We start from the raw sequence: 26053 nt of genomic DNA, 5'->3' as shown, positions 1-26053 counted from the left end.
GAGCGAATTGCAATCATCACCCCCCTTGTTTTAGTTTCAGCGCGGGCATGGAAATAATGGGGGAATAATCTGTGAGTGCACTTGGGGGAATTAGTCTCTGAGAAGTGGGTCTCCTGTACGCATAGGATATCCACTTTCTGATTTAGGGCTTCACGCCATAGGAGAGACCTTTTAAAGGGGCTATTGAGGCCCTTAGCATTAAGAGATACAATCGTGAGCGACATTGCAGAGGTGAGGCAAGGTTATATAGCGATGGTCTGCACAATATCAGAGGGGGACTGTCTCGAGGAACAAGGAGAAAATGGGAAGCCAAAGGTAATAGAAGGGAGAAAGGAAATAGGCGGGGGAGGGGCGAGTAGAGAGGGGGGGGGGGGAAATAAACGTTGCACAGCTTAGTGTAATATACAGTAACAAATAGGCAGTGAGCTGAATCAGAGCGGGCAAAACGGGCCCGATCTGCGCCAGCAAAGTTAAAGCTATGAAAGCAAAGCAGTAATACAATGGCGTATCTTATGTAAGAGAATCAGGTAGAACTGCAAAATATGCCAAAAAAATAGAAACCAAGAATGTGCTTAGCACATCAACAATTGTGGAGCGTGGAAGGGACAAACATCTACTTCCACTCCTCCACACCATGACAAAAACTGTAAAACTTATTGTGAGGAAAAAACCATCTAAAAGAGTAAGAACATAAACACATAACAGAATGCTGCATGTTACAAGCAAGCATTTGCAGTTAGGCCGGAACGTGGGACTCCCTCAGATTAGCTATCTTTGAGGATGGCCGTACAGGGGAAGTGTGGGGAGGTGCCTGAGTTATCAGGCCCCAGTTGAGAAGCTGCTTGAGGCCCTCCTTAGGCGATAACATAGCAACTTGTTGATTGCGGTGAGAGACAATAAGCTTCACAGGGTATCCCCATTTGTAGGGAATTTTTTGTTCATTGAGAACAGAGGTGACTGAGGAGAAGGCCCTGCGGGCTTGGGAAGTAGTCGCCGAAATGTCATTGAATAGAGACACTCCATGGAAGGGGTCTGGAAGCGAGCGCAGGGCCCTTGCTGCTCTCATGATCTCCTCCTTGACATGAAAAAAATGTACCCTGGCCAGGATGTCTCTAGGGACAGAGTCTGGGAGGTGCTGCGGCTTGTGGATCCTGTGTGCTCTGTCTATAAGCATATCTTGTGTCGTCAGCGTAGGCACTAGTTTGCGGAACATTTGATGTAAATAAGGCACAATTTCTGATGCTGCAAGCGACTCAGATACCCCCCTGACTTTAATATTGTTTCTCCTCGAGCGGTCCTCAAGGTCCGCGATTTTAAGACGGAGCTGGGTGACCATGGCAGCTTGCTCATCCTGTATATTCACCATACTATTGTGAGCTTCAGTGGCTTCTGACAGATGTTGTTCTATGCGGTCAGTGCGGTGCTCTAGTGAGGTGACTTTTTCTTGCATATGGTTAAGAGAGATTTTTAAGTCTCTGTGCAGCTCAGTCTGTAAAGACAGCAGCATTGCTTTAAGTGAGTGTTCAGAGGCTGGATTGTCTGAGGTGGGGTACTCAGCAAGGGATTGTGCAGCTGGATTCTCAGAGCCTGTGGTACTACATGTCCCAGCGCCATGCTGCTTCTTATGAGGAGGCTGTTTGTCAGGGGAGAGTGAGGGAAACTCTGCTAGTCTCTTACCTCTGTCCCCAGGGGAGATGGAGTGCTCTGTGGTCTGATCCATCCCTTCATCCAGGGCCTGGAACGCTGGAGGCGCTTCCGCAGGGCAGCTATGAGGTCGCCTCAGGTTTCCTGGGTCCCGGTCGGCGCCATTTTGGGAGTCCTGCTGCGAAGGCCGCATGTAAAAATCGAGGAGTCTGCGGGGTCCCTTGAGCTTGCCCTTCTTCTTGGACATACTCCGGAGACTTTCCGGTAGTCGTCTGATCGAACAGCAATCCGTTCGGGCAGCGGGAGACGGCAGTATTCGCTGTAGTATGGTGTGGAGGAGCGGAGCCGAACGATCAAGCGGCCATCTCACTCAGCGGCCAGGCCACGCCCCCCGGTTCTATGTAATTTTCTAGCAAAAATATTAGAAATTTTACATGTAGGAGAGAAATGTCAGAATTGGCCTGGGCGCAAAGTGGTTAAACCTCTTTTCTTGTAATTTTAATGAGTGTACACAAGTCTTGTTAAACTCCCTTCTGCAAACACGTTTTATCTCTATTGTGGGGTCACCAGTACAGTATTTGTAAATTTAAATCATATCCCCTCTCAAACATCTCTTCTCCAGAGAGAATAAGTTCAGTGCTCACAACCTTTCCTCATAATTTAATATCCTCCCAGACCTTTATTAGCTTTGTTGCCTTTCTTTGTTCTCTTTCCATTTCCAGTACATCCTTCCTGTACAGCATACTCCTAGGTGAGGCCGGACCAGAGTCTTGTAGAGCGGAAGAATTATCGTTTTAGCTCTGGAGTTGATGCCCTTTTAATGCATGCCAATCTTCTGTTTGCTTTGTTATAAGCAGCTTGGCATTGCATGCCATTGCTGAGCCTATCATCTACTAGGACCCCCAGGTTTTTGTTACATTTGTAAATTATTTTCTTTCATATTGTACCCCTATATTAACTGATTTAACTGACAGCTGGAAATAATTGCCACATGTATGGCATGCTTTAGTGCTATCCACAGTATATAAATAGGTTTCTCTGGCAATTAATGTGACGATTTACAGTGCATGCGGAAAGTATTCACAAAGCTTCACTTTTTCCACATTTTGTTATGGTACAGCCTTGTTCCAAAATGGATTCAATTCATTATTTTCCTCAAAAATCTACAAACCATACCCCATAATGACAATGTGAAAGTAGTTTGTTTGAAATCTTTGCAAATTTATTAAAAATAAAAAAAATCACATGTACATAAGTATTCGCGTCCTTTGCTTCAATACTTTGTTGAAGCACCTTTGCACCAATTACAGTCTCAAGTATTTTTGAGTCTGATGCTACAAGCTTGGCACACCTATTTTTAGGTAGTTTCTCCCATTCTTCTTTGCAGGACCTCTCAAGCTCCATCAGGTTGGATGAGGAGCATCGGTGCACAGCCATTTTCAGATGTACCCAGAGATGTTCAATCAGGTTCCAGTCTGGGCTCTAGCTGGATCACTGAAGGAAATTCACGGAGTTGTCCCATAGCCATTCTGTTGTTGTTTTGGCTGTTTGCTTAGGGTCTTTGCCCTGTTGGAGGATGAACCTTTGCCTCAGTCTGAGGTCCAGAGCGCTCTGAATCAGGTTTTCATCATGTCTGTGTACATTGCTGCATTCATCTGCCCCTCGACCCTGACTAGTCTCCTAGTTTCTGCCGCTGAAAAACATCCCCACAGCATGATGCTGCCACCACCATGCTTCGCTGTAGGGATGGTATTGGCCAGGTGATGAGCGGTGCCTGGTTTCCTCCAGACTTGATGCTTGCCATTCGGGTCAAAGAGCTCAATCTTTGTTACATCAGACCAGAAAATGTTGTTTCTCATGGTCTTAGCCCTTGTACACACGGTCGGACATTCCGATGGACAATGTCCGATAGGACCGTGTTGTCGGATAATCCGACAGTGTGTGGGCTCCATCGGAGTGTTTCTGTTGGAGTACCCGACGGACCAAGTTTTCCAGCTGGGCTATAAAATTTTCCGACAACATGATCCGATCGGACTTTGTACGATCATGTGTAGAGAATTCCGATCGGACAAAGTGCCACGCATGCTCAGATCAAATTCCTAGACCAAAGCTATTGGCTACTAGCCTGAACGTAGTCCCGTCCTAACGAAATAACGTCATCACATTAAGTACGATCGGATTTTCTGACAACTTTGTCCGACTGTGTGTATGCAACAGTTTCGGACAAAATCCACGGACAAAATCCGACAGATTTGGTTGTCGGAATGTCCGACAGTGTGTACAAGGACTAAGAGTTCTTCAGGTGTAAACTCCAGGCAGCTGCCATGTGCCTTCTACTGAGGAGTGGCTTCTGTCTGGCCACTCTACCATACAGTCGTGATTGGTGGAGTGCTGTAGAAATGGTTGTTCTTCTGGAAGGTTCTCCTCTCTCCACAGAGAAACACTGGAGCTCTGTTAGCGTGACCATCAGGTTCTTTGTCGCCTCACTGACTAAGGCCCTTCTCCCCAATCGCTCAGTTTGGTTGGGCAACCTGCTCTAGAAAGAGTCCTGGCGGTTCCAAACTTCTTCTATTTACGTATGATGGAGGCCATTGTGCTCATTGCTGCAGACGTTTTTCTGTACCCATACTCAGATCTGTGCCCCGATACAATCCTGTCTAAGAGGTCTACAGACCATTTCTTGGACTTTATGGCTTGGTTTGTACTCTGAGATGCACTGTTAACTGTGGGACCTTATAGACAGGTGTGTGCCTTTCCAAATCTTGTCCAATTAACTGAATTTACCACAGGTGGACTCCAATCAAGATGATCAGTGGAAACAGGATGCACCTGAGCTCAATTTTGAGTGTCTTGACAAAGGCTGTGAATAATTATGTAAATGTCATTTTTTATTTTTAATAAATTTGCAAAGATTTCAAACAAACTTCTTTCACGTTGTCATTATGGGGTATTGTTTGTAGAATTTTGAGGAACATGATGAATTGAATCTGGCAGCTTTTGATTTATTTATACTGCTAGTGTTTTAAAGTAATATTTTTTTTAGGTTTATAAGTAGCGGTTAATCATGGAAGGCTGCTTTTTATCTTTAATTTTAGAGATGTTTTCACATAGTTTCTGTTGGCTGTTCTCCATGCTATGCATAAAGAACCCGTGTGGAGTTCAAATTAAAAGTACTGTAATGTTTGATGTGAACTTGTACACTCAGCTCTCAGCTGGAAAGTGATCCAGCGACTGTATAGCCACTGATCACTTTTATTGTGTGGGCTGCACAGTTTTCCCCCTGCCACGTGGTCGATTTTCCCTCTGCACTGAATAAAACCAGAAGCAACAAGGTTTTTGTCACAAGTTACCATTCACTGGCTGCTACAGCCACGGGTGCATGTAACCAAGCAGAGCTACATAAAGAATACCTGTCGCCTTCCCAATGTTTGTCAAGTTGGGTTTTATTAACCCGTGGTGATAGCTATAAAGTTAAATAAAAAAAAAAAAAAATACAGTTAAAACATTTTTTTAATAAAATATATTATTAAAACAAAATGAACCCTTTTGCCCCACACGAATGCAAATGCACACCCAGGGTGCGTACATGCATATAAACCTGTGATCGCACCACTCATGTAAGGTATCACCATGAATGTCGAAGTGAGAGCAATAATTCTAGCACCAGGGCTCATGGTTAACTCTAAACTGATGAGCAGTAAAGGCTTTTAAAATTACTCAATGGAGATTTTTTGAGTAACATCGTTTTGTGTGATATCACAGGCACACAATTCTAAAGCACACTTCCACCCAAAAATGGAACTTCTGTTTTAAGGGAAGGTGACCCCCTAACATGCCACATTTGGCATGTCTTTTTTTTTTTTTATTTGGTGATGGGGGGAGTGGAAACCCTCTTTTTAGAGGGTTCCAGCTTCCACTTACTCCCGGGGCACCGGAAGGAAGTTCACCTCTCCCCCCTCCCTCTTGGCAATCATCTGGGACACATCACAGGTCCCAGATGATTGCCCGGCCAGTTGCAGTGCGGCTCGCGCATGTGCAGTGCGTGCTCAGCTGGGTGCCCACAGTGAGAGTGCCGGCGCCACAGAGAGGAGGTGGAGACAAGCGGGTCTTTGTTCCCCCGCATCGTTGGACTCTAGGACAGGTACGTGTCCGATTATTAAGGCTGCATTCACACCTGAGCGTAGCGTTTTCAAGCAGAAAATCACGTTTTTTACCGCGATTTGCCGCAATTTTGTGCAGGGCAAAAGGTCACCAATGTTAAAAGAAAAAAAACGCCCAAATCTGCTCAATTCGAGGGTCAAAAAAGGGTCCGGAACTTGTTTGAGCTTCAAGCGTTCGGCTTCAGGCGACATGGAGTGGAGATGTGAACCATCTCCATTGAGAATAATAGATTTTTTCCCCTCTAGCGTTTTGTAGCTTCAGGCTTCAAGCTACAAAACGCTCAGGTGTGAATGGGGTCTAAAAGTCAGCAGCTGCAGTATTTGTAGCTGCTGACTTTTCTTTTACTTTTTTTTTTTTTTTCGCCAGAACTCCCCTTTTAATGTATATTTTACCAAAACAGTCTGTTATTATATTGTTTGTATTTGCACTAAATTTCATTTTATTATATCTCTTACTGAAAATATGCCTTTGATAAACAGTTGTACAAATTTAGTTGGACAAAAAAAATTGCAACAATCCTCTTTTTTTATTCTTCAGGGTCTCTGCTTTCAGAAAATACATGATGTTCTGGGGGCTTAACCACTTCAAGCCCAGATTTTTTCACCCCCTTCCTGCCGAGGTCATTTTTCAGATTTCAGTGCACACTTTGAATAACAATTACTCAGTCATGCATCACTGTACCCCAATTAGCTTTATATAATTTTTTCAGAGCTTTCTTTTGATGGTATTTAACCACTATGGTTTTTTTTTTGGTTTTTTTTGCTATGTAAAGAAAAAAAAAAGGAAAAAAATTTTGAAAATTAAAAAGTTTTACTTACGGTAGTTTCTGTTTTAAAACTTTTGCAAAGAAAATAAATCTTCATAAATGTAGGGCAAAATGTATTCTGCTATTTTCTTTTGTAAATAATAATGTAAAAAAAAAAAAAAACAGAGGTTGTTAACCACCTCAAGACCAGACACTTTAATACCCTTCCTGCCCAGGGCATTGTTCAGCTTTCAATGCCTTCACACTTTGAATGAGAATTATTCATGCAATACTGTGCCTAATTAAAAAAAAAAAAATAAAATGTTTTTTGAGATAAATTGTGATTTCCTTTGGTTGCATTTTAATCACCACTGGGTTTTTTATTTTTTGCTTTATAAGCAAAAAAAAATAATAATAATAAAAAAATGAAAACCCACATTTTTTTCTTAATTTTTTTTGTTATAAAGTTTTGCAAATAATCTATCGTCATAATTTTTTTATAATAATGTAAAATTGATCAATCCTGATGTACTGACTGCCTATGTCGCTTTTTGAGGTCCTAAATTGCCAAGACAGTACAAATACCCTCCAAATGACCCCCCCCCTTTTTTTTTTTTTTTTTTTTGGAAAGTGGGCAGTCAAAGGTAGACCTGGGATTAGCCATCCGTGCTGAGGAATTATTATCTGGGAGAGGTCTGGTTTAAGACAAAAGTGGTTTCTGTGGCGGATTTGCCGCAAGATCACTTTTATCGATGGCGGGAGAGGGCCCACCTCCCCCACTTACCGGAGCCATTGGCAGCGGCGGAGGCGATTGCGTCTGTCTCCTGCCTGGGTATGGTGACGAGTGAGGGGAAGATGGCCCCCACCCGTCTCCATATCACTGCAGGGTGGAAGCGACATCAAAACGTCACTTCCGCCGATGACTGTTAAAGGGCCTAGCACCCGCATATGAAAACAGTGTTCAAACCACACGTGAGGTATTGTGGCGATCAGTAGAGCAAGGTCAATAATTCTAGCCCTAGACCTCCTCTGTAACTTAAAACATGCAACCTATAGAATTTTTTTTAACGTCGCCTATAGAGATTTTAAGGGTAAAAGTTTGTCGCCATTCCACGAGCAGGCGCAATTTTGAAGCGGGATATGTTGGGTATCTATTTACTCAACATAACATTATTTTTCACAATATAAAAAAAATGGGCTATCTTTACTGTTGTCTTATTTTTTAATTCAAAAAATTTATTTTTTCCCAAAAAAAAGTGCACTTGTGAGACCACTGTGCAAATACGGTGTGTCAGAAAGTATTGCAACGACCTCCATTTTATTCTCTAGGGTGTTAGAAAAAAAAAAAGTATAATGTTTGGGGGTTCAAAGTAAAAAAAAATGTTTTTAACGTGTAAACAACAAATCTCAGAGATAGGCTCGGTCCCTAAGTGGTTAAAGCACTAAAGGACCCCCTTAACTAAGGGGTCACATTAAGTGTAGTATGTGTATGGTCACATGTGGTGGAGCACAGGAGTGGCTAATTATCTCACTCTTAAAGCTCTTAAAGTGAAACAACGATCCATGCCTTCCATTAGTAAAAGCACCTTCTCCAGTACGCTGAATCACCAGCTAGGTACACATTTAACTCTTTGAACACCCCTGGTGTTAACCCCTTCCCTTTCAGTGGCATTAGTACAGTGACAGTGCATATTTTTAGCACTGATCACTCTAATAATGTCACTGGTCCCCAAAAAGTGTCAGGTGTCTGATTTTGTCTGCCACAGTATTGCAGTATCCCATAGTTTGTGGATGTAATAGTCTGTGCAAACCAATTAATATACGCTAATTGTTTTTTTTTTTTTTTTTACCAAAATATGTAGCAGAATACATATTGGCCTAAATTTTATGAAGAAATTCGATTTTTTTTTTTTTTCCTTAGGTTTTATAGCAGGAAAAGTCTGATTATTGAAGGCAAGCAGGATGAGTTCCCAGCACACTAGAGAACTGACCACGTTTGTTTTCCCTGCTTAGTGTAGTCAGTTTTTAATAGGAAAGCAGAGGGACTGGCAGGAACACCAGGGATTTCACATAAAGGAAGGAATACAAAGAGAACAGAATACTTTTTCAAAGAGTTTTATTGGTCACAAATAGTGATACAACAACAGTAATACAGTTGGGTTAGCCATCATAGTTACATGAGAGAAGGAACATGTAAGCAATTATTGTCAATTCTTGAGCTATAGAAGAAATGTGCATAAGCAAATAGGTGACGGCACGGGTGAATTCAACTGCAGGAGTCATGTATCATCAGAGTAACAATTCATCTGTGTCGACATAATCGCCACTGAATAATACATGCAGAAGAATCTGTTTATATAGGAAGAGGGGATGGTACTCCAATTGAGGTTTTAATCAGTGTAGGGACTGGAAAAGTAGTGGAGGAAGAAGAGTAAGAAGGGGATGAGAAACATCAAAAACTGGTTAGTGGGCGAGTCTGTACTATGTAGGAATAATTGTTCCAGAGGCGTTATCTCAGGCTCGCTTACACTCGGGGGGAGGGGTGCAGAGGGTGAAAATTTCTTGCGAGTGGTAGTGCGGTTCCTGTTCACGAGCGTGTTTGGTGGGTCAAATGGGCGAAAGAAACCCAGTTACTGAGGTAATAGAAGGGTTTTGTCAAAATCTGGGGGTAAACGGTGTTTCACTCATGATTGCCATATTTTTTTCAAACTTGTGTATCTTGTCACTTTCAATGACTGTAATTTTAGCATAGACCTGGGCCCTGTTCATTCTATGGTTAGCTTCAGCCACAAGCAAGGTCTGAGATTTCCAAGCCCTAGCAATAGTTTGCTTGGCTCCTGTGGACAGTCGTAGAAGCAGTTGGAGTTGGTGGTTTTGGGTAAACGAGGCTTGACATTACCCTGCGTTGTATAAGATTAAAAAAATAGCTCGGGGTGGGAAAAACTCTGAAGAGGTATAGGAATTTTGGTAATATCGTCATTTTGATGACTGATTCTGCCTATCCAAGACAAATAGAGGGAGGACCATTGGGACATGAGGCTAGTAACCTGTTTTAGCAGGGGTAAAAAATTATCAGCAAAGAGTTCGGTTTTTGAAGCTGTGAGTTGCACGCCCAAGTACAGAAGTTGACGGGACACCCATGTGAATGGCAGAGAAGCCTTGGCAAGTTGGAGCTCTGAGGGTAAAATAGATACATTGAACGCATTTGATTTTTTTTTTTTTTTGGGGTTAACGTGGATGTAAACCCACTCTCATCCTTTCTAAACTACTGCAATATTGGTTATTTAGAAGGATATACATGCCTCCTGCATGTATACTTATCTGTCTCCTATGAGACCAGAAAAACTGCAGAAGACTGGGCACAGCTGATCTGAAATCCTATACTCTATATTGTGCCAGACAAAAAAAAATAAAACATTCGGGTTTACATCCGCTTTAACATGTAGGCTGGAAATTTGGGCAAATTTCTTCAATGAGGATAGCAGGTTGAGAGTCGAGGTGTGTGGATGTGATAGAAAAATAAGTATGTAGTCTGCAAACAGGCATACCTTGTGATGGTGCCCACCAAGTTCTGTCCCTCTAACATCAGGATCCAAACTGATCAGTTGCCCCAGGGGTTCTATGAGCAGAGCAAACAGGGGAGAGAGGGGGCAGCCCTGTCTGGTGCCACTCTGAATATTAAACATTGCGGATTTATAGCTGGCATACTTAATGTATGCCTGCAGATTGTTGTATAGGGAGGAACTCTATGTAAGGAAATGACTCCCAAAACCCCATAGTTTGAGAGTGTATTGTAGATATGGTTGGGTGACTGAATTAAATGCTTTCCTGATGTCTAGGGATAGAAAGCAGGTTGGGATGCGTCTAGTTTTGGCGATGTGGGATAGAAGAAGGGCACGTTTGATGTTATCAACGGATGGGGACAAATCCTGTCTGGTTGTGATGGATTAGGTGGCCTATGATGGTGTTCAAATGGGTTGCCATGCGTTTAGCCAGCAGCTTGACGTTGAGATTTAGTAGAGAGATGGGGCGGTAGTTTGTCCAAGAGGAAGGGTCAGATCATGGTTTGTGTATTATGGAGATTATGGATGTTAGAGTCTCAGATCTAAATGAGTGTTCCGTCAGCAGAGAGTTGAAGGTACATGACAAGTGTTAAAGTCTTTACGGGCTTGTGGGCTTCCTATAAAGTCAGTGCTGAGATATCATCAGTAGCATTGTGGGAAAGGTATTCTTTAAGAGTCGCTTCTACTGCCAACAGGTGTGAGCAGGGCCATAGGTAATTTTTTTTCCGGGGGGGTGTTCTGGTCTTTCAAACTTAAAGGCATCATTTATGCTTTTATGTTGGGGTAGGTATAGTAAAAACATGTGACAGCAGAGTGGGGCCATGAGGCTTTGCAATGCAGAGCAGCAAAAATGATCCCAATTCAACTGAATTGAACGCAATGCACACACTTGTGGTGCGGTAGTGTACTCAGTACAGCGAGCTCCACGTAAGCTCTCTTTTTATTTTTATTTTTTTGTTCAGCCCGATGGGTTGAACTAAAAAATACTTACTGTGTGAACCAGACTTTAGATCTCATTCATATGTTCTAAAAGAGCCACTGCTGTTAACATTTATCAGAATATTCAGTGGTCTCCATGTTTAACCCCTTGCCGACTGGCTCACGCCAATATGCGTCAGCAGAAGGACACGTGCAGGCATATTAACATACCTCTACGTTGCCCTTTAAGACGCGGCATTGTGGGCACACGCCCGCCGCAAGCTCTGTGAGTGTGATTGCGGGTCCCGCGGACTCGATGTCTGCGGGGATACCCGCAATTTATTCACGGAGAGGAAGAACAGGGAAATTATGTAAACAAGCATTTCCCCATTCTTCCTAGTGACAGGACAGCGGTGATTAGTGTTGTGACACACGTAGTCCATCCCCCCATAATTAGAACACATCCCTAGGACACACTTAACCCCTGAAGTGCCCTCTACTGGTTAACCTCTTCACTGCCAGTCACATTTACACGGTAATCTGTGCATTTTTAATTGCACTGATCACTGTATAAATGTGAATGGTCCCTAAATGGCGCCAAAAGTGTCCGATCTGTCTGCCATAATGTCGCAGCAATTAATAAAAAGTGCTATAAAACTATCCCCTATTTTGTAGACGCTATATTTTTTTTTTTAACCAAAAATATGTAGAAGAATACGTATTGGCCTAAACTGAGGAAAACACTTTTTTTTTTATGTGTGTATATATGTGTGTATATATATATATATATATATATATATATATATATATGTATATATGTGTGTATATGTGTATGTGTATATATATATATATATATATATATATATATATATATATATATATATATATATATATATATATATAATATTTTATTTTTTATTTTTTTGGGGATTATAGTAAAAAATATTATGTTTTTTTTTTTTTTTTTCAAAATTGTCACCCTTTTTATGTTTATAGCGCAAAAAATAAAAACCGCAGAGGTGATCAAATGCCACCAAAAGAAAGCTCTATTTGTGGGGAAAAAAGGACGTCAATTTTGTTTGGGAAACACATCGCAAGACCACGCAATTGTCAGTTAAAGCAAATGGTTCAGGGCTGAAGTGGATAAGCTCTGGGGGACAAAGAAAAACACGTTGGGGTGTGGTCTGGCGGGAACCCAGGCTGAGATGGTGTCTCCCATCACTACTACATTACCATGTAGTAGTGATGGGAACTCAGCGGATTTGCAGCACCAGGGATTTTTTCTCTCTTCCCTTTAGTGACTACAGGAGCTGGGATGAGCTTCATCCCTTGCCGGCACTCCTGCAGCACATTCGGTATCATCTACATTGCTCCCCACATAGATTGAGCCTGAGCAACACACTAACACACTGTGGGTCACAGTGGTTACCTGCTGTTAGGGACACATTTCTGACCCTGGATGCAGACAGATTTTATGCCATGGCAAAAATGTATCCCTACCTGCAGGTAACCACTGGATGTGCAGATACAGGTGGATACATGTTTACAGCAGCAGACAGCCTTGGCTCCTTTCAGTCAATCACTCAGGAGTACAGGCTGAGCAGAGATTAGAACATCTGAGATCCCAAATGCAGGTATTTGCAGTACACTTGCTGCACCATGGTCATGTAGGATGTATAAATGAGACCCAAGACTGGATTTTAGCTAACCTTACTGAGCAAGTTGAGCAGGTGCAAGGAGCAACATATTGTGGTAGGCAGTAAATTATGTGATTTATTTAAACCTTAAAAAAACTGTCCTAAGAAATCTTATGAAATGTTTTGAGAGATGAAAAAAATATATATATATTGTCCGCTGCCTACCACAGAATGGTGCCCTTTGCACCTGGTCAATATGGTTGGCTTTTATTCAGTCTTAAACTGTAGTAAACCCAGCTTTTGAACTTGAACCTACAAATAAGCCTATAATAACGCTTACCTGTAGGTACAATAACTATCTCCTAAACATGTGGAGTTTAGGAGATATTCACATGGAAAGCAGCAGCCGTGATGTCACCGGTGCATGCGCACTGAAGGGACGGAATGCTTGGTTGTGCTTCTTCTGGAGGGGAGTGCAATTCGCTCTGCACTTTTGTGACCCATTTTTAGCCAAAAGCCAGCTATAGCCCGCTGTCAGCTGAGCTCAGCAGGTCTAGGCTATGGAAAGATCCTAAAGTCCGGATTCACCCTGATGCCTGGACCAGCAGTTAGCCAGCCGCTCCTGCCCCCTCCAAAGTCTGGCATTCCAGTGAGCTTGGGAGCGCAGAGCCAGGGACTCACAGTCACCACTCTTTGCTCACTGAAGGCTGAGAACTGAGTGATCCCTCTATTTGTCTTAGAAGCAGCTGGGGACAGATGCAACATTGAATCAATGCTCCATCCACCAGGGTAAGTATAAATTTTAAAAAAAAAATCCCCCTCCCCCTAAGAACCCTCCCTCCCTAAGCAAAGATTCCCACTGTAAAATGTCTCCCTCCATCAATGGAAGCTGATAAGTGTCCCACGTTGTTTGGTTGTGGCTGAGGCTGTATAGAATTGCGTGTAGGAGGCGCTGAGGTATTTGGGGGCATGTTTATCTGTGAAATGTGTCTCTTGCAAACAAATAATGTGGGCTTTTGCTGCTGAAAAAGAATGTATGGCCTTGGTACACTTGTACGGGGTGTTGAAGCCTTGAACATTCAAGAAAAGGATGTTTAGGGGGGGCCATAGGTGATTTGGGTTTTGTGCAATGGTGATGTTCCTGGGATCATGAATGAAGAACCACGACTAGTGGAGAGAAAGAGGGAGGAGGGGGGGGGGGATAGTGTGGCGAAGAACTAAATGAGGTAATACAACACTTAGAACTGCAAACAATGTAGTTAAACAGCATAACAATAGGGTACAGGAGCATACTAGGGGAGCGACAAGCGATCCCGAATAGGTGCTGAGCTGAGACTACTGTCGGGATCCTGCATATTAGGATCAGGGTGCTGAGGGCAGTTAATGAGGGCACAAGTGATTCCCGTGACCTGTCACCAGATGTCACTAAGCGAGTGATGCGAAAGTACGTTTGGTTGCAAAAACGTTAATAGGAAGAAAACAACTTGCTAAGTGTAACATGCTGCCTCACAAGAAGTAGTGGAGGCTAAGATCTTGTGACCCTCAGAGCTAAGCTAAGTGCTAAGGGGATTGTCTTACTAAGTAGGCCTAGTGAACCATGGCTCTAGAACCAATGAGCTTTAATAGTCCCCACTTAAAAGGGTAATAGGGAGAAAAAAAAAAAAAAACGAATTAATGTAGCATGAGTTGCCTTCTTAAAGATAGTGAAGGTTAGGAATCTGTGATGCTCATCACAGGCCAGCTGGCTCTATATTAAGAGGGTTATCTAACCATAAGGTAAACTCAGATTTTGGTTGTAAACTGTCCTAGGCTAACTTGAACCAAGTAGGCTAAAGGCAGCGGTTGCAAAAAAAAGGAGCTAGTGTCTGTTGACAAATGGGCAAGGAGCCAACTAAGGTCGTCTTTATCTAAGGATGATACCTGGAGAAAGATGTCTTATTCGTTTCATGTCACCCGAGCAGGATCAGACCATAGAGTCCTCAGTGGATATTTGTCGGCAGCCGACGATTTTTGTGGAGAACGGGAAGCTGAGCGTCTGCTCTGGGTTTGGTCCAGGAAGCCCAGGTCTTGTAGGGCTGTCTGTAGTTCCTCTAAAGTGCGGCAGACATACTTGGTCTTCAAGTGTGTGAATCATACTGAGAATAGGAATTTCCAGTGTTATGGGATTTGGTGTCAGAGAATCTGAAGGAGCGGTTTCGGGGTGTGTCTTTTTGCTACTGTAAAAGGGGAAAGGTCAGCGAAGATCTGATACGTGTGTCCTTGAAAGGCCAATGTATCGTTCCCTCTGGCTGCAGCCAAGAGCTGTCCCTTAGTGCAATAATAATGTAGTTGTGGCTATTATGTCTCTGGGTGGACTGTTTTGCATGGGGCCAGGGCCCTGTGTACCCTGTCCATTTCCAGTCTGTCTATAGGAATGCCAGGTTGCAGTTCCTGGAACAGAGCCAATATAGTAGCTTGCAGATCCAGCACAGTCTCGGGTATCCCCCTAATCCACAGAGCAGCCCTGTTTTCTTGAGCCTCCGGCCACGTTTTCTTGAGCTTCTAAGCTTGACTGTAACACTGCGTTTTCCTCTTTAATGTTCTAAAATTCAGCCAAATAGTCTTGTGTATGATTTTCCAAGTCATCTACTCTCACTTCCAACTCGGCTGTCCGCTGATAAAGGAGAAAAACAAGCTGCGCTATTAAAAAAATTGATTAAAGGAATCCGTGATAGGCCCATATATAGATCCATATATAGCATGACGTGCAATTGCAATTTAAACAGTGACAGCGTTGAAAGCTGAAAATTTGGCTTGGGCAGTGAGTCAGACGTTTTATAGATAGGCAACTCCTATCCTCATATTGATTAGTGGTTCCAAATTAATAATAACTACTGCAGTAGGGAACAGACACAAAAGATACGCTCCGCATCTTTCCAAATAACTGTTCTGCTTCATTATAACGCAATTGAAGGTTTTTATATACATGATTACGTAGGTATAACATTAATATTACAATTGTACGTTTATGGTAACAAGGGCATTTACATAGGCAGGCTAATTCTAATCAGGACTGGAAAGAATGCAAAATGTGTACTGAAAACATTATTAGTGCCGTGTGCACAGTGAGGGCATTGTGCAATACATACAAAGTAGAATACAATTATATACAGAACTTACAAATTTCCATTACAGCAGGAAGGTTGGGAAGTGCCCTGTATTGAAGTGGTTAAAGTGGTTCTAAAATCTGAAGGTTTTTTTTTTCTTTTTTCTCTGCATCAAGGTAAAAAAACCTTCAATATGCGGCTCCCTCCAACCCACCCTTATACTTACCTGAGCCTCATCTCGACCCAGCGATATGCACAAGAGCAGAGGCTCTCTCAGCTCTCTCTCCATTTGCTCAGATACAGAGTGCACACATGCCCCCATACAAAGTCAGTCGGGGGGGCCTGAGAAGTAGAGGATCGGAGCTGCTCTGTGCAAAACCATTGCACAGAGCAGGTAAATTTTAACATGTTTGTACACATAAAGAATTTTTTTTTTTTTTTAAAGTCTCCCAGGCAGTGTTTTTTGAGTCTCCCAGGCAGTGTTTTTTTCCTGTCACCTCTCCTGCTTTTCCTTTCTCCTTCCCTAATCTGTCCTTCCTCATCAGTCTGTGACATTCCTGTTGCTTTCTTCCACATTCAGCAACAGTTGATCGGCCTCTAGTGGCTCTGATTTCAGCCACAGTGCCGAGAAAAGAGAACAACTGAGCATGTGCAGAGCAGGGTAAGACACTGTTACTGGATCTTAAACATTATAGGCACTTATTTTTAATGTTTTACCTAGCTATACCTGCAATAGGTCCAGCCTCAAGTGATCCTTTAGAACTTAATTTTCTGACTAATGTTCCACTTTCAGTATTTTTATGGCCAAAATGCTGCTTTTTGCATGTGTGAAAAAAAGGTTGGGGCTGAAGTGGTTCAAATATTTTACAGCTCAGTATATTTTTTATTTTGCTAATAAGGGTTAATGAATTCTGTTCTGTTTGCAGCTTTAAGATCGGAAAAAGTAAAACTTACTGCTTGTGGGAGAAATCACACCTTGATCTGTACAGGTAATATTTATTCTCTAATGCTTTTTCTGTGTGAAAATATTTGTGTAATGTAAAGCACTTTAAACTCCCAATGTGGGCACAATCCAAGGGGGCGTAATCCTTTGAAAATTTATAAGGACTCGTTAACCTGAGCAACAGTGTGATGGCGAAAGCAGTCAATCAAGTAGCAGTTTTAATGCCCCCCCCCCCCCCCCCCAATCACTTTCCCAAGCCAAGCAATGCAGCCACTCAGGGCTGTACCCATGCCACATAAACGTTAAATGGCATGTAGCATTCCCGTCACATGCTACACATTCAAGTCAACAAGGAAGCATTGCAAACCCCACCGCTACCGCGTGCATTGCGCATTTGTCTGCAAAAATGGGGTTTTAACTGGCTGTGATCAAGCGTTGCATCGCCTCCTCACCACTTCTCTTTAGCGCAATCGAATGGCTTCAGAGGCAAAGGAGATTGAGAAGCATGTCTAAATCCGCACTTACACACTTCCTGTAGGGTGATAATGCTGCTCATCCATAAATACAATACAGTGAGTAAACTCAGAACTGAAATTGTGTTATAGGCAGGATCATCAAGTGAAAATAAAGGTAAAAAAGCTTGAAAAATATCTAAGTTAAGCTTCTATATATTAAATGTTTAGTACCGTTTAGTATATTTAAATGTAAAGTACCGTATTTATCGGCATATAACACGCACCCCAATTTAAGAGGGAAGTTTCAGGAAAAAATCACTTTTATTTAAAAAAAAAAACTACTTTGAAGCAAAATAATGGTCAGTGAGCATCAATGCAGCCTAACCTGTGCCCATCTGCAGCTTCAGTGCATCCTGATCTGTGCCCATCTGTAGCCTGATCAGGGCCTATCTCCTCCATCAATGCAGCTCACCATCTCTCCTCGCAGGAAATCACAGAGCCGTCATCTGTTTACTCGGTTCTCAGTCAGCAGTCACATACACAGTCCCACCTCCGCCATTGGCATTGCACAAGCTCCTGTGATAGACAGAACACTGGTCCAATGCCAGTGGGGGAGGGGGGACTGTGTGTGTGTGTGTGTGTGTGTGTGTGTGTGTGTGTGTGCCGTGCAAACTGAGTTAGATCTGAGCGGAGAGCCAAGTGGAGAGGAAATAATTGCTCAGTGATTTCTGATGGCACTCGTTCCCCTCCGAGGTACGCTGTTGCCGTATAACACGCACCCACAATTTCCCCCCTAATTTCAGGGGGGAAAAGTGCGTGTTATACCCCGATAAATACGGTATATCTAAACTCCGACCTTGTAAAATAACTGATTCAGTTTAAAATAGAAATGCTGTGCCCTCATGTCTAGTGTGGTAATTTTTAAAAAAATTCCTTTATTTTCAAAGAGGGCACAGTTTACGGCAAATAAATTACATAAAACATATGATATGATCAATTAACAGAAAAGGGTCACATCAACAAATGTACAAATCAACTGACCCAGCAATACACTGTACAGAAGATGAGCATGTGAAATATAACCGTTTCAGAATTCATTGACGGCAGGTAGAGCTGGGGGAATTTACAAGTAACTATAAAGGGGACCCTAACATAAAACATAAAATGTCAAGCTGTGCTATAAAACAAGATTCATACAGTATCCCAATGACCAGTTGGATTAGAATACAACAAAAATGTAAATAAAGATGGACGCTAATCTAAACTACATTCAAAAAGTAATACCCACAACTAGGCCAAATATCCAAAAAAATAAGGGAAAAGAGGGAGGGGATGAATCGGGCGGGGGAAAAATGCAATAGCGAATGCCCCTAGTGTGGGAATGGAACTAAGTTGAAAAAAGGAGAGAGAGGATAAAAAGATAGTAGACAGTTGGTACCTCTCGCCCAGGTGAGAAGAGCTAAATCCAAGAGGTCAGCCAGATTACGAGACCTCCCGGAGATGTGCGTCGGTATACACAAAGTGGTGCCAGGGTCTCCAGGTCTCGCGAAAAGGTCTCCTCCCTGTTGTGTAGGGTGGCAGTGAGATCTTCCACATCTCTGTTTGTTTACTATAGAAAACTACAGGGCTTTGGATGGTGGGATCTACAACAGAGGGGAATGCACGCCTTAGCCAATTCAATAACTGGATTGTAAGGGAGGCCTTGTATTTCTTAATCAGTCGTGGGGAAAGATGGAGCAAACAAGCCATCAGAATTTTGTAACCGGTCTCTTGGACTCTGGTAGCTATGGAGGACTTCTGTGCAAAATGAACGATTTCCTCCTTCTGTGAGTCAGCAAATTTGGAATCTAGGTCCAATTCCCACCTGGACAGCAATACGGGGGCAAAGCTTTCTGCCGGTCTAATCAATAGGTTGTAGAAGGTCGAGAGGCTATGACGGACTGGCTCCCCTCGTGACAAATGTTTTCCAATTCTGTGAGCTGTCGAGATATGCCAGGGTCCGTGAACACCTGCAAAGAAAGGTACACAGCTGGAGACCACTCCAGAAGCCCAACAGAGGGTCTGCGGCAGACACCCCGGCAGAGGAGGAGAGTTGGCCACCTGGATCCACAAAGTCACAGAGATGAAGCCTCCCGCTCGCCGCCAGGCACTGAAAGTGAGGATTCTGAAGGTTGGGTACAAATTCCAGAATTGGTACCATAGGGGAGGGCAATGGCGATGCTGAGGAGTGTCTAAAGGCGTCCCTGGCCACCAACAATGTACTGCCTAAGGTGGGGTGATTCTTGAGGGCTTTGGGCAAAGATTATGTGAGCCACAGCCAACTGTTAGCTGTACCCTTGGAGTCTTCTATTTCCATGGCCACCCATTGTTTCGCCTCCGTGTGACAGTGACAATCCACCAGTCTCGTGAGATGTCTCCCTGTAGTAGGCTTTCACATCAGGTAGGCCTGGTCCACTCCCTATGCTTTGGTAGAGCGAGACGTTGAAGTTTGATATGTGGTCGGTGATTAGACCAAGATTGTGATCTTGAGGGCATTGCAGCGGCCAAACCACGTTAAGACGAATAAGTAGTGGGGCAAAATTCGCTGAATGCAAGTTGGAGGCGCCAGATGTGATTTCAACACCCAAGTAGTGTATAGTTAGTTTCCCAGTGAAGGGGAAACATCCAACTCAATGTCTTCACCATATCCTTATCCACCATATCATTGAGAACAGAAGATTTGGACAGATTAATTTGGAAAAAAGAAAGCAAGCCATACTCTTGCAGGGACTGGAGCAGGTTCAGGAGGGAAGTAAGGGGATCGGATCATCTGCAAATGCGGCCACCTTGTGCATCCTTTTTGATACCCGACAATGGCAGAGTCTGCCCTTAATGTACACAAAAAGGGTTCTAGGGTGAGTATAAATATTAGAGGGGACAAAGGGCAGCCCCACCTTGTGCCGTTATGAATATTGAAGAAGTTAGATCTCGTCTCACTTACCTTGACCGTGGCTGTGGAGTGAGAGAAGGGATAATATCCAACTTAACATGGAGGAACGGAGGCCAGTATAAAGGTCCAATTTACTTGATCAAAAACATTCTCTGCATCCGTGGACAGCAAGAGAAGAGGCTGGTTCGAAGATCTGGCTGCGTGGGTCAGGTTCACCATCCTAATGGTATTGTCTCGTGGCTCTCGAAGAGGCACAAAGCCTGCCTGATCCCTATGAACAAGACTCAGGATATGTGGGAACAACCTTTTGGCTAGAATTTTAGCGAACTGTTTCAAAGCGGTGTTCAGGAGTACTATCGGGAGATAGTTCCGACACCGCAGTTGATCCTTCCCCTCCTTTGGGATCAGAGAAATATAGGCTCTCAGGGTGTCTAACGGGAAGGATTCCCCTTCCGTAATTGAATTGAGGGCAGGGAGACCAGGGGTCGCAAAAGTGTCTTAAAGAAGGTCTTGTAATAAGTTGAGGTGAGGCCATCGGGGCCGGGGGTCTTCTTTGGTTTCAAGTGAGCCATAGCGACTCCCAACTCCTCAATTTTGATAGGCTCTTCCAGTTCCTTTTGTACTGCAAGAAGGAGCGAAGGCACGCCAGAGGAGGTTACGTATGACTTTGGGGTGGTTCTGCAGTCAGAGAGGGAGACTGTGAGGGGGCACAACTTAAGTTGTAAAGGCCTTCATAGAAGGACCTAAACTCCACCGCTATATCGGCGAAAGTAGTCAACTTCCGTCCAGAGGAGGCCATGATGCTAGAAATGTAAGGTGTGTTTTTTTTTTTTTTTTTGGGGGGGGGGGGTTGTGCGGGGACCACGCAATGCCCGTGCAAGCAGTGTGCCCCATTTTTTCAAGAATTTGTACATTGTATACTGTGCAAACTCTAAGTAGATCTTGATAGGTGGAGTGGGCCTTATGGGAGCATTCCAAAGTACGCATCTGGGTAAAAAGTTCTTCCATATGGCGAGAGCTCTTCCTTTTAAGGCAAGCTCCTATTCTTATCAGTGCTCCCCGGGCGACTGTTTTATGAGCCTTCCACGCCACCAGCGGATTGTTGACCGAGGCTTCCTTAATGAAAAAATACTCCAGTAAAGTGGTCAGGAGCTTGAATCAGATCTCTTCCGATTTGGAGCAGAGACTCATCTAGTCTCTAGGATGGAGGGGACTGAGTCACTGCTCCCAGGTGGTGTGTCCTGTGGACAGGAGCGTGATCAGAGAGATGACATCAATAGAGGTAGACGCTACTCTGGATAAGTTTTTGTGCAATATCAAAAGATAGTCAAGCTGGGAGAAGGTATGATGGACTAGGGAGAAAAAGAAATAGTTGCGGTCCTGCGGATGTAGCAACCGCCAGGGGTCAACCAGATGTAGAGTTTGCAGGTCTGCCTTCATCCGCCAAAGGCATTAACTGGGGGTGGTCCATGTTCGGAAAAACACATTAACAAAGATGACCCGCACATCAAACACCTTCCCCTGTCAGGAGGAGAGCGACCCTGGGTGTCCGTTCGCTGTGCCTCAAAAGTCCAGGTGACCAATTTTGGAGAGCAGGATGCTTACCCCCTTAGACTTGGAGATGGGCGAAACACTGATATGCCGTTAGAAAGGCCCTATTAGTCAATTTAGGGATATGGTCACCACGAAAATGTGTTTCCTGTAGGAAAGCAACTTGAGTTTTACTTTTCCTCAAACCAGCCAGCAGTTGAGTGTTTCTCCAGCATGTTAAGACCTCGCACATTAAGGGAGGTGACCTTGAGTAGACCCATCCCATCCACTTGCCAGCAGATGGACCTAGTAAGGTAAGCAAGAGAAACACAGTCTACGGATCTCCCCGAGGCGAGAGGTGGGGAACAAAAATGGAGAAAAGGATACAGGGGAAATAAAAAGAAAAGGGAGGGAGCAGGAGAAAGGGTAAATGGGATAAGGGGAGGGAGAAATCTATGTATAATGTAAGTAGGTCAATGACTCTGGCTAAGCACAGGTAGTGCCCAATCAGGGGTCCACCCTATTTGGGGGGGTGAATGGAGTGCTAGGAGTCGCCCGAATCGAGCAACTAAACTGTAAAGAAAGCAAAACATTGCATGAAAATGCGTGAGATGAGGACATCAAGAACCACATTATAACTATCGATAGAGGACAAATGACAATGCTGTGCGGGAGGAGGAGCCGGAATGACGTCATGCACAATCGATTATGCTGCATACCGCATCGATGCTGAATGGGGAAGGGCAGCATCGTGATGCATTGATGCGCCAATCATTTTCAATACCCCTAATATATACTGGAAGTGTTATTTCTTTTCTTTATACTAGTAATGACTGCGATCAGTGACTTATAGACATTTTTTAAACTTTGTGGGAACCAGTGACACTAATACAGTGATCAGTGCTAAAAATATGCACTGTACTAATGACACTGTCTGGAAAGGGGTTAAACATCTAGGGATGATCAAAAGGTTAAATTTGTGCCTAATCTGTGCTGTGTCTAATCGGAGCATGCCGCCTACCCAGTAGTGGCGTGCTCCGCATCGCAGGAGAGCCACTCTGCCGCCGTATAACTAAGTTATGTGGTCGGCAAGCTGTGTTTTTTTTTTTTTTTTTCACTTGAAATTTCATTTGAGAGTTTTTTGATACAGCAGTAAAAAATTTATGACCTATATAAAACAGCATGTGACTTTAATATTTAGCTTAGCTTGCATGCAATATAATTGTGAATTATTTTTTTCTGTTTTAAAAACAAATGGAAACCACAATGATAAGCAATGTTCACTTATTTTTTGTTGCTCAATGTCTCGTATTGCTTCTGAGGCTAAGTGTACAATTTATTCTTGTTGAGAAATAATTGGAAGTCCTGCTGCTTTGCCGAGTAATTGTGGATTATCGTTCTGTCTTTGTTGTATGACTTTTTGTTCATGGAGTTATTAAAGCAGGAGGCTATATCAATATTGGCCAACAACTAATATCTAACAAGAAGAAATGTCTTGGGCCTTTCTTGTATAGTAAATATCCTGAAGCAGCAAGCCGATGTTGTTAGCCAAACAAATGCATCACGACAGGTGAGAAATTTGTCAGCTAAGTCTAGAGGTTGCCATGCTATGTGATGAGAAGTTAAAGCCTGTGTGGTTCACTGACAGAGCTGTCTGCGGAAAATGAAAACGTACGCCTGTGTGTTTTATCTTTTGTAGTACAAGGAAAGGTCTACTCCTCTGGATGGAACAGCGAAGGACAGCTGGGACTTGGTGACACGACGGAAAGGGCGAGCTTTCATGAAATCTCTTTCTTCAACTCTCAGTATAAAATCAAACAGCTGTCGGCTGGATCCAATACATCAGCTGCCTTAACGGGTAGGTGCCTCGTATTAACGCTTATTACCTACTGCCACATCCAGGTTCAGAAATGTTTTTCTTGTCATCGTTTTACATAGTAATATGTATGTGTGAATGGAAAAGACAGATGTTATGACAAGCTAGAAATTAGAAATGATATCCTCGGGATGTCTCCTTTTCCGATGAAGCCAAGTAGCAGATATGAAAGAACCCTTTTTAAGCCGAGAACTGGTTTTGTGTCAATCCACTTTAACTGTCATGAGAGAGATTTATGCCCCATATATGCGAGCAGACTTGGATGTTTTTTCTGACGGAATTCTGCTCAAGCTTGGCTTGCATACACACAGTCACACAAAAGTTCTCTGAACTTTTGACCGCCAAGAACGAGGTGACATACAACACTATGACAAGCCGAGAAAATTAAGCTCAATGCTTCCAAGCATGCGTCGAATTGTTTCCGAGCATGCGTAGGAATTTTGCGCATTGGAATTTGTACAGGCGATTAGAATTTCTGATAGGAACTTTTTTCCGACCGAAAGACAGAGAACTTGCTCCCAATCTTTTGCTGGCTGGAATTCTGCCAGCAAAAGTCCGATGGAGCATACACACGGTTGGAATTTCTGGCCAAAAGCTCACATCAGACTTTTGCTGGCAGAATTTCTGATCGTGTGTATGGGGCTTTAGAAACTACCCTTCTTAAACCTGACCGCTCTAAAAATGCTCTTCTGACTTCTTGTGTAAGTTGAAGCATTTCCTTTTCTAACCACCTGAAATCCGGTGCATTCTTTCAATTTTTCACACATGTATTATCTGCATTTTTGCTAGAAAATTACTTGGAGCCCCCAAACAATTTATATATTTTCTGAAAGAGACCCTGTAGTATAAAATGGTGGCAGCTGCAATTTTGTTATGTTATGTTATACCATATTTTCAGAACAGTTTAACACATGCATAATTTAAATTAATAATTGAACCACTTGCCGTGTGTGTGCGTATGTGTATGTGTTATATCTTTATATATATATACACGCACACGCGCGCGCGCGCACACACACTGCCTTGAAAAAGTATTCATACCCCTTGGAATTTTCCATATTTCATGTTCCATCCAAAAACGTAAATGATTAATGGTTTTCAATTTTTTTTACAAATAAATATCTGGAAAGTGTGGTGTACATTTGTATTCAGAGTCAATACTTTGTAGAACAACCTTTCGCTAAAATTAAAGCAGCAAGTCTTTTTGGGTATGTCTCTACAAGCTTTGCACATCTAGAGAGTGACATTTTTGCCCATTAGTCTTTGCAAAATTGCTCAAGCTCTGTCAGATTGGATAGAGAGCGTCTGTGAACAGCAATTTTCAAGTCTTGCCGCAGATTCGCAATTAGATTTAGGTCTGGACTGTGACTGGGCCATTCTAACACATGAATATGCTTTTATCTAAACCATTCCATTGTAGCTCTGGCTGTATGTTTAAGTTTGTTGTCCTGCTGGAAGGTGAACCTCCACCCCATTCTCAGATTTCTTTTGCAGACTAACAGGTTTTCTTGTAAGATTGCCCTGTTTTTTGCTCCATCCATCTTCCCATCAACTCTGACCAGCCTCCCTGTCCCTGCTGAATAAAAGCATCCCCACAACATGATGCTGCCACCACCATGTTTTACGGTGGGGATGGTGTGTTCAGGGTGATGTGCATTGTTCGTTTTCTGCCACACATAGCATTTTGCTATTAGGCCAAAAAGTTACATTTTCCATAAAGGCTAGATTTGTGGAGTGCACAAATAATAGTTGTCCTGTGTACAGATTCTCCCACCTGAGCTGTGGATCTCTGCAGCTCCTCCAGAGTTACCATGGGCCTCTTGGCTTCTTCTCCGATTAATGCTCTCCTTGCCCGGCCTGTCCGTTTTAGGTGGGGGGCCATGTCTTCATAGGTTTGCAGTTATGCCATACTCTTTCCACTTTCCAACTTAAGTCACAGCGATTTGAATGGTTCTGTTTCCAGTAATGAAGTGCGACCTGTCATGCGATTTTTGAACTGTCAAATCGCATGATCAATCGCACTGGTCTGAACCAGGGCAAACTGTCTATCTATTTGTATCTAACGTGCCACAATTCCAAACCTGTAAAACAGTTAAAATAAAAATACTATAAATTTAGAAGAAGTTTTAGGCTTCATGAACACGGGATATTTTTTCTAAACTCCTCCTAAAAGCCTTCCTCCTGGCAGCAGTGTTTTGGCAAAAAAAAAGGCCGCCACTTGTAGAAGTGTGCAACACTTTTAGCCATGTTTACCCACATCAATCGTTTGGGCGTTGATTCAGTTAATTGGCCAAAATCATTTATTCTGGCCATTAAAATTAACGTTGGAGCGCTAAATTAGCACATGTTTAAATGTGTTTAGAGGTGTTTAAAAGTGTTTTTGCTGCACAAACTCTGCTGCTTTGGACGCACTGGCAGGTGTTTTTTTTTTCCTGCCTCTAAACTCTCCTGCCGGGAAAAGCTGCTAAAAGCCTATGTGTGCATGGACACATAGGCTTGCATGAGGTCTTTTGTGTTTTGAGTTTTGTTGTAATGGAGAAAGGTTTCCATTAATGTGCACTGTCTT

The 26053-nt window shown here is 43.0% G+C and overlaps 1 protein-coding gene across 1 annotated transcript in view; it reads left to right on the top strand.

Moving 5' to 3' along the window:
- Positions 1 to 26053, top strand: part of LOC143982280 (X-linked retinitis pigmentosa GTPase regulator-like) — a 184296-nt gene that overhangs the window by 33223 nt on the left and 125020 nt on the right. The window contains exons 4-5 of the mRNA XM_077480863.1: positions 16681 to 16743; positions 23311 to 23469. Coding sequence (XP_077336989.1) covers positions 16681 to 16743; positions 23311 to 23469 — 222 coding nt within the window. The remainder of the gene's footprint in view (positions 1 to 16680; positions 16744 to 23310; positions 23470 to 26053) is intronic.

The sequence above is a fragment of the Lithobates pipiens genome, unplaced genomic scaffold, assembly GCF_037356315.1.
Source record: "Lithobates pipiens isolate NorthernLeopardFrog02 unplaced genomic scaffold, aLitPip1_a1.2 Scaffold_16, whole genome shotgun sequence".
NCBI lineage: Eukaryota > Metazoa > Chordata > Amphibia > Anura > Ranidae > Lithobates > Lithobates pipiens.
Note: the sequence above shows the minus strand (reverse complement) of the source record. Positions and strands in the feature narration are given on the sequence as shown.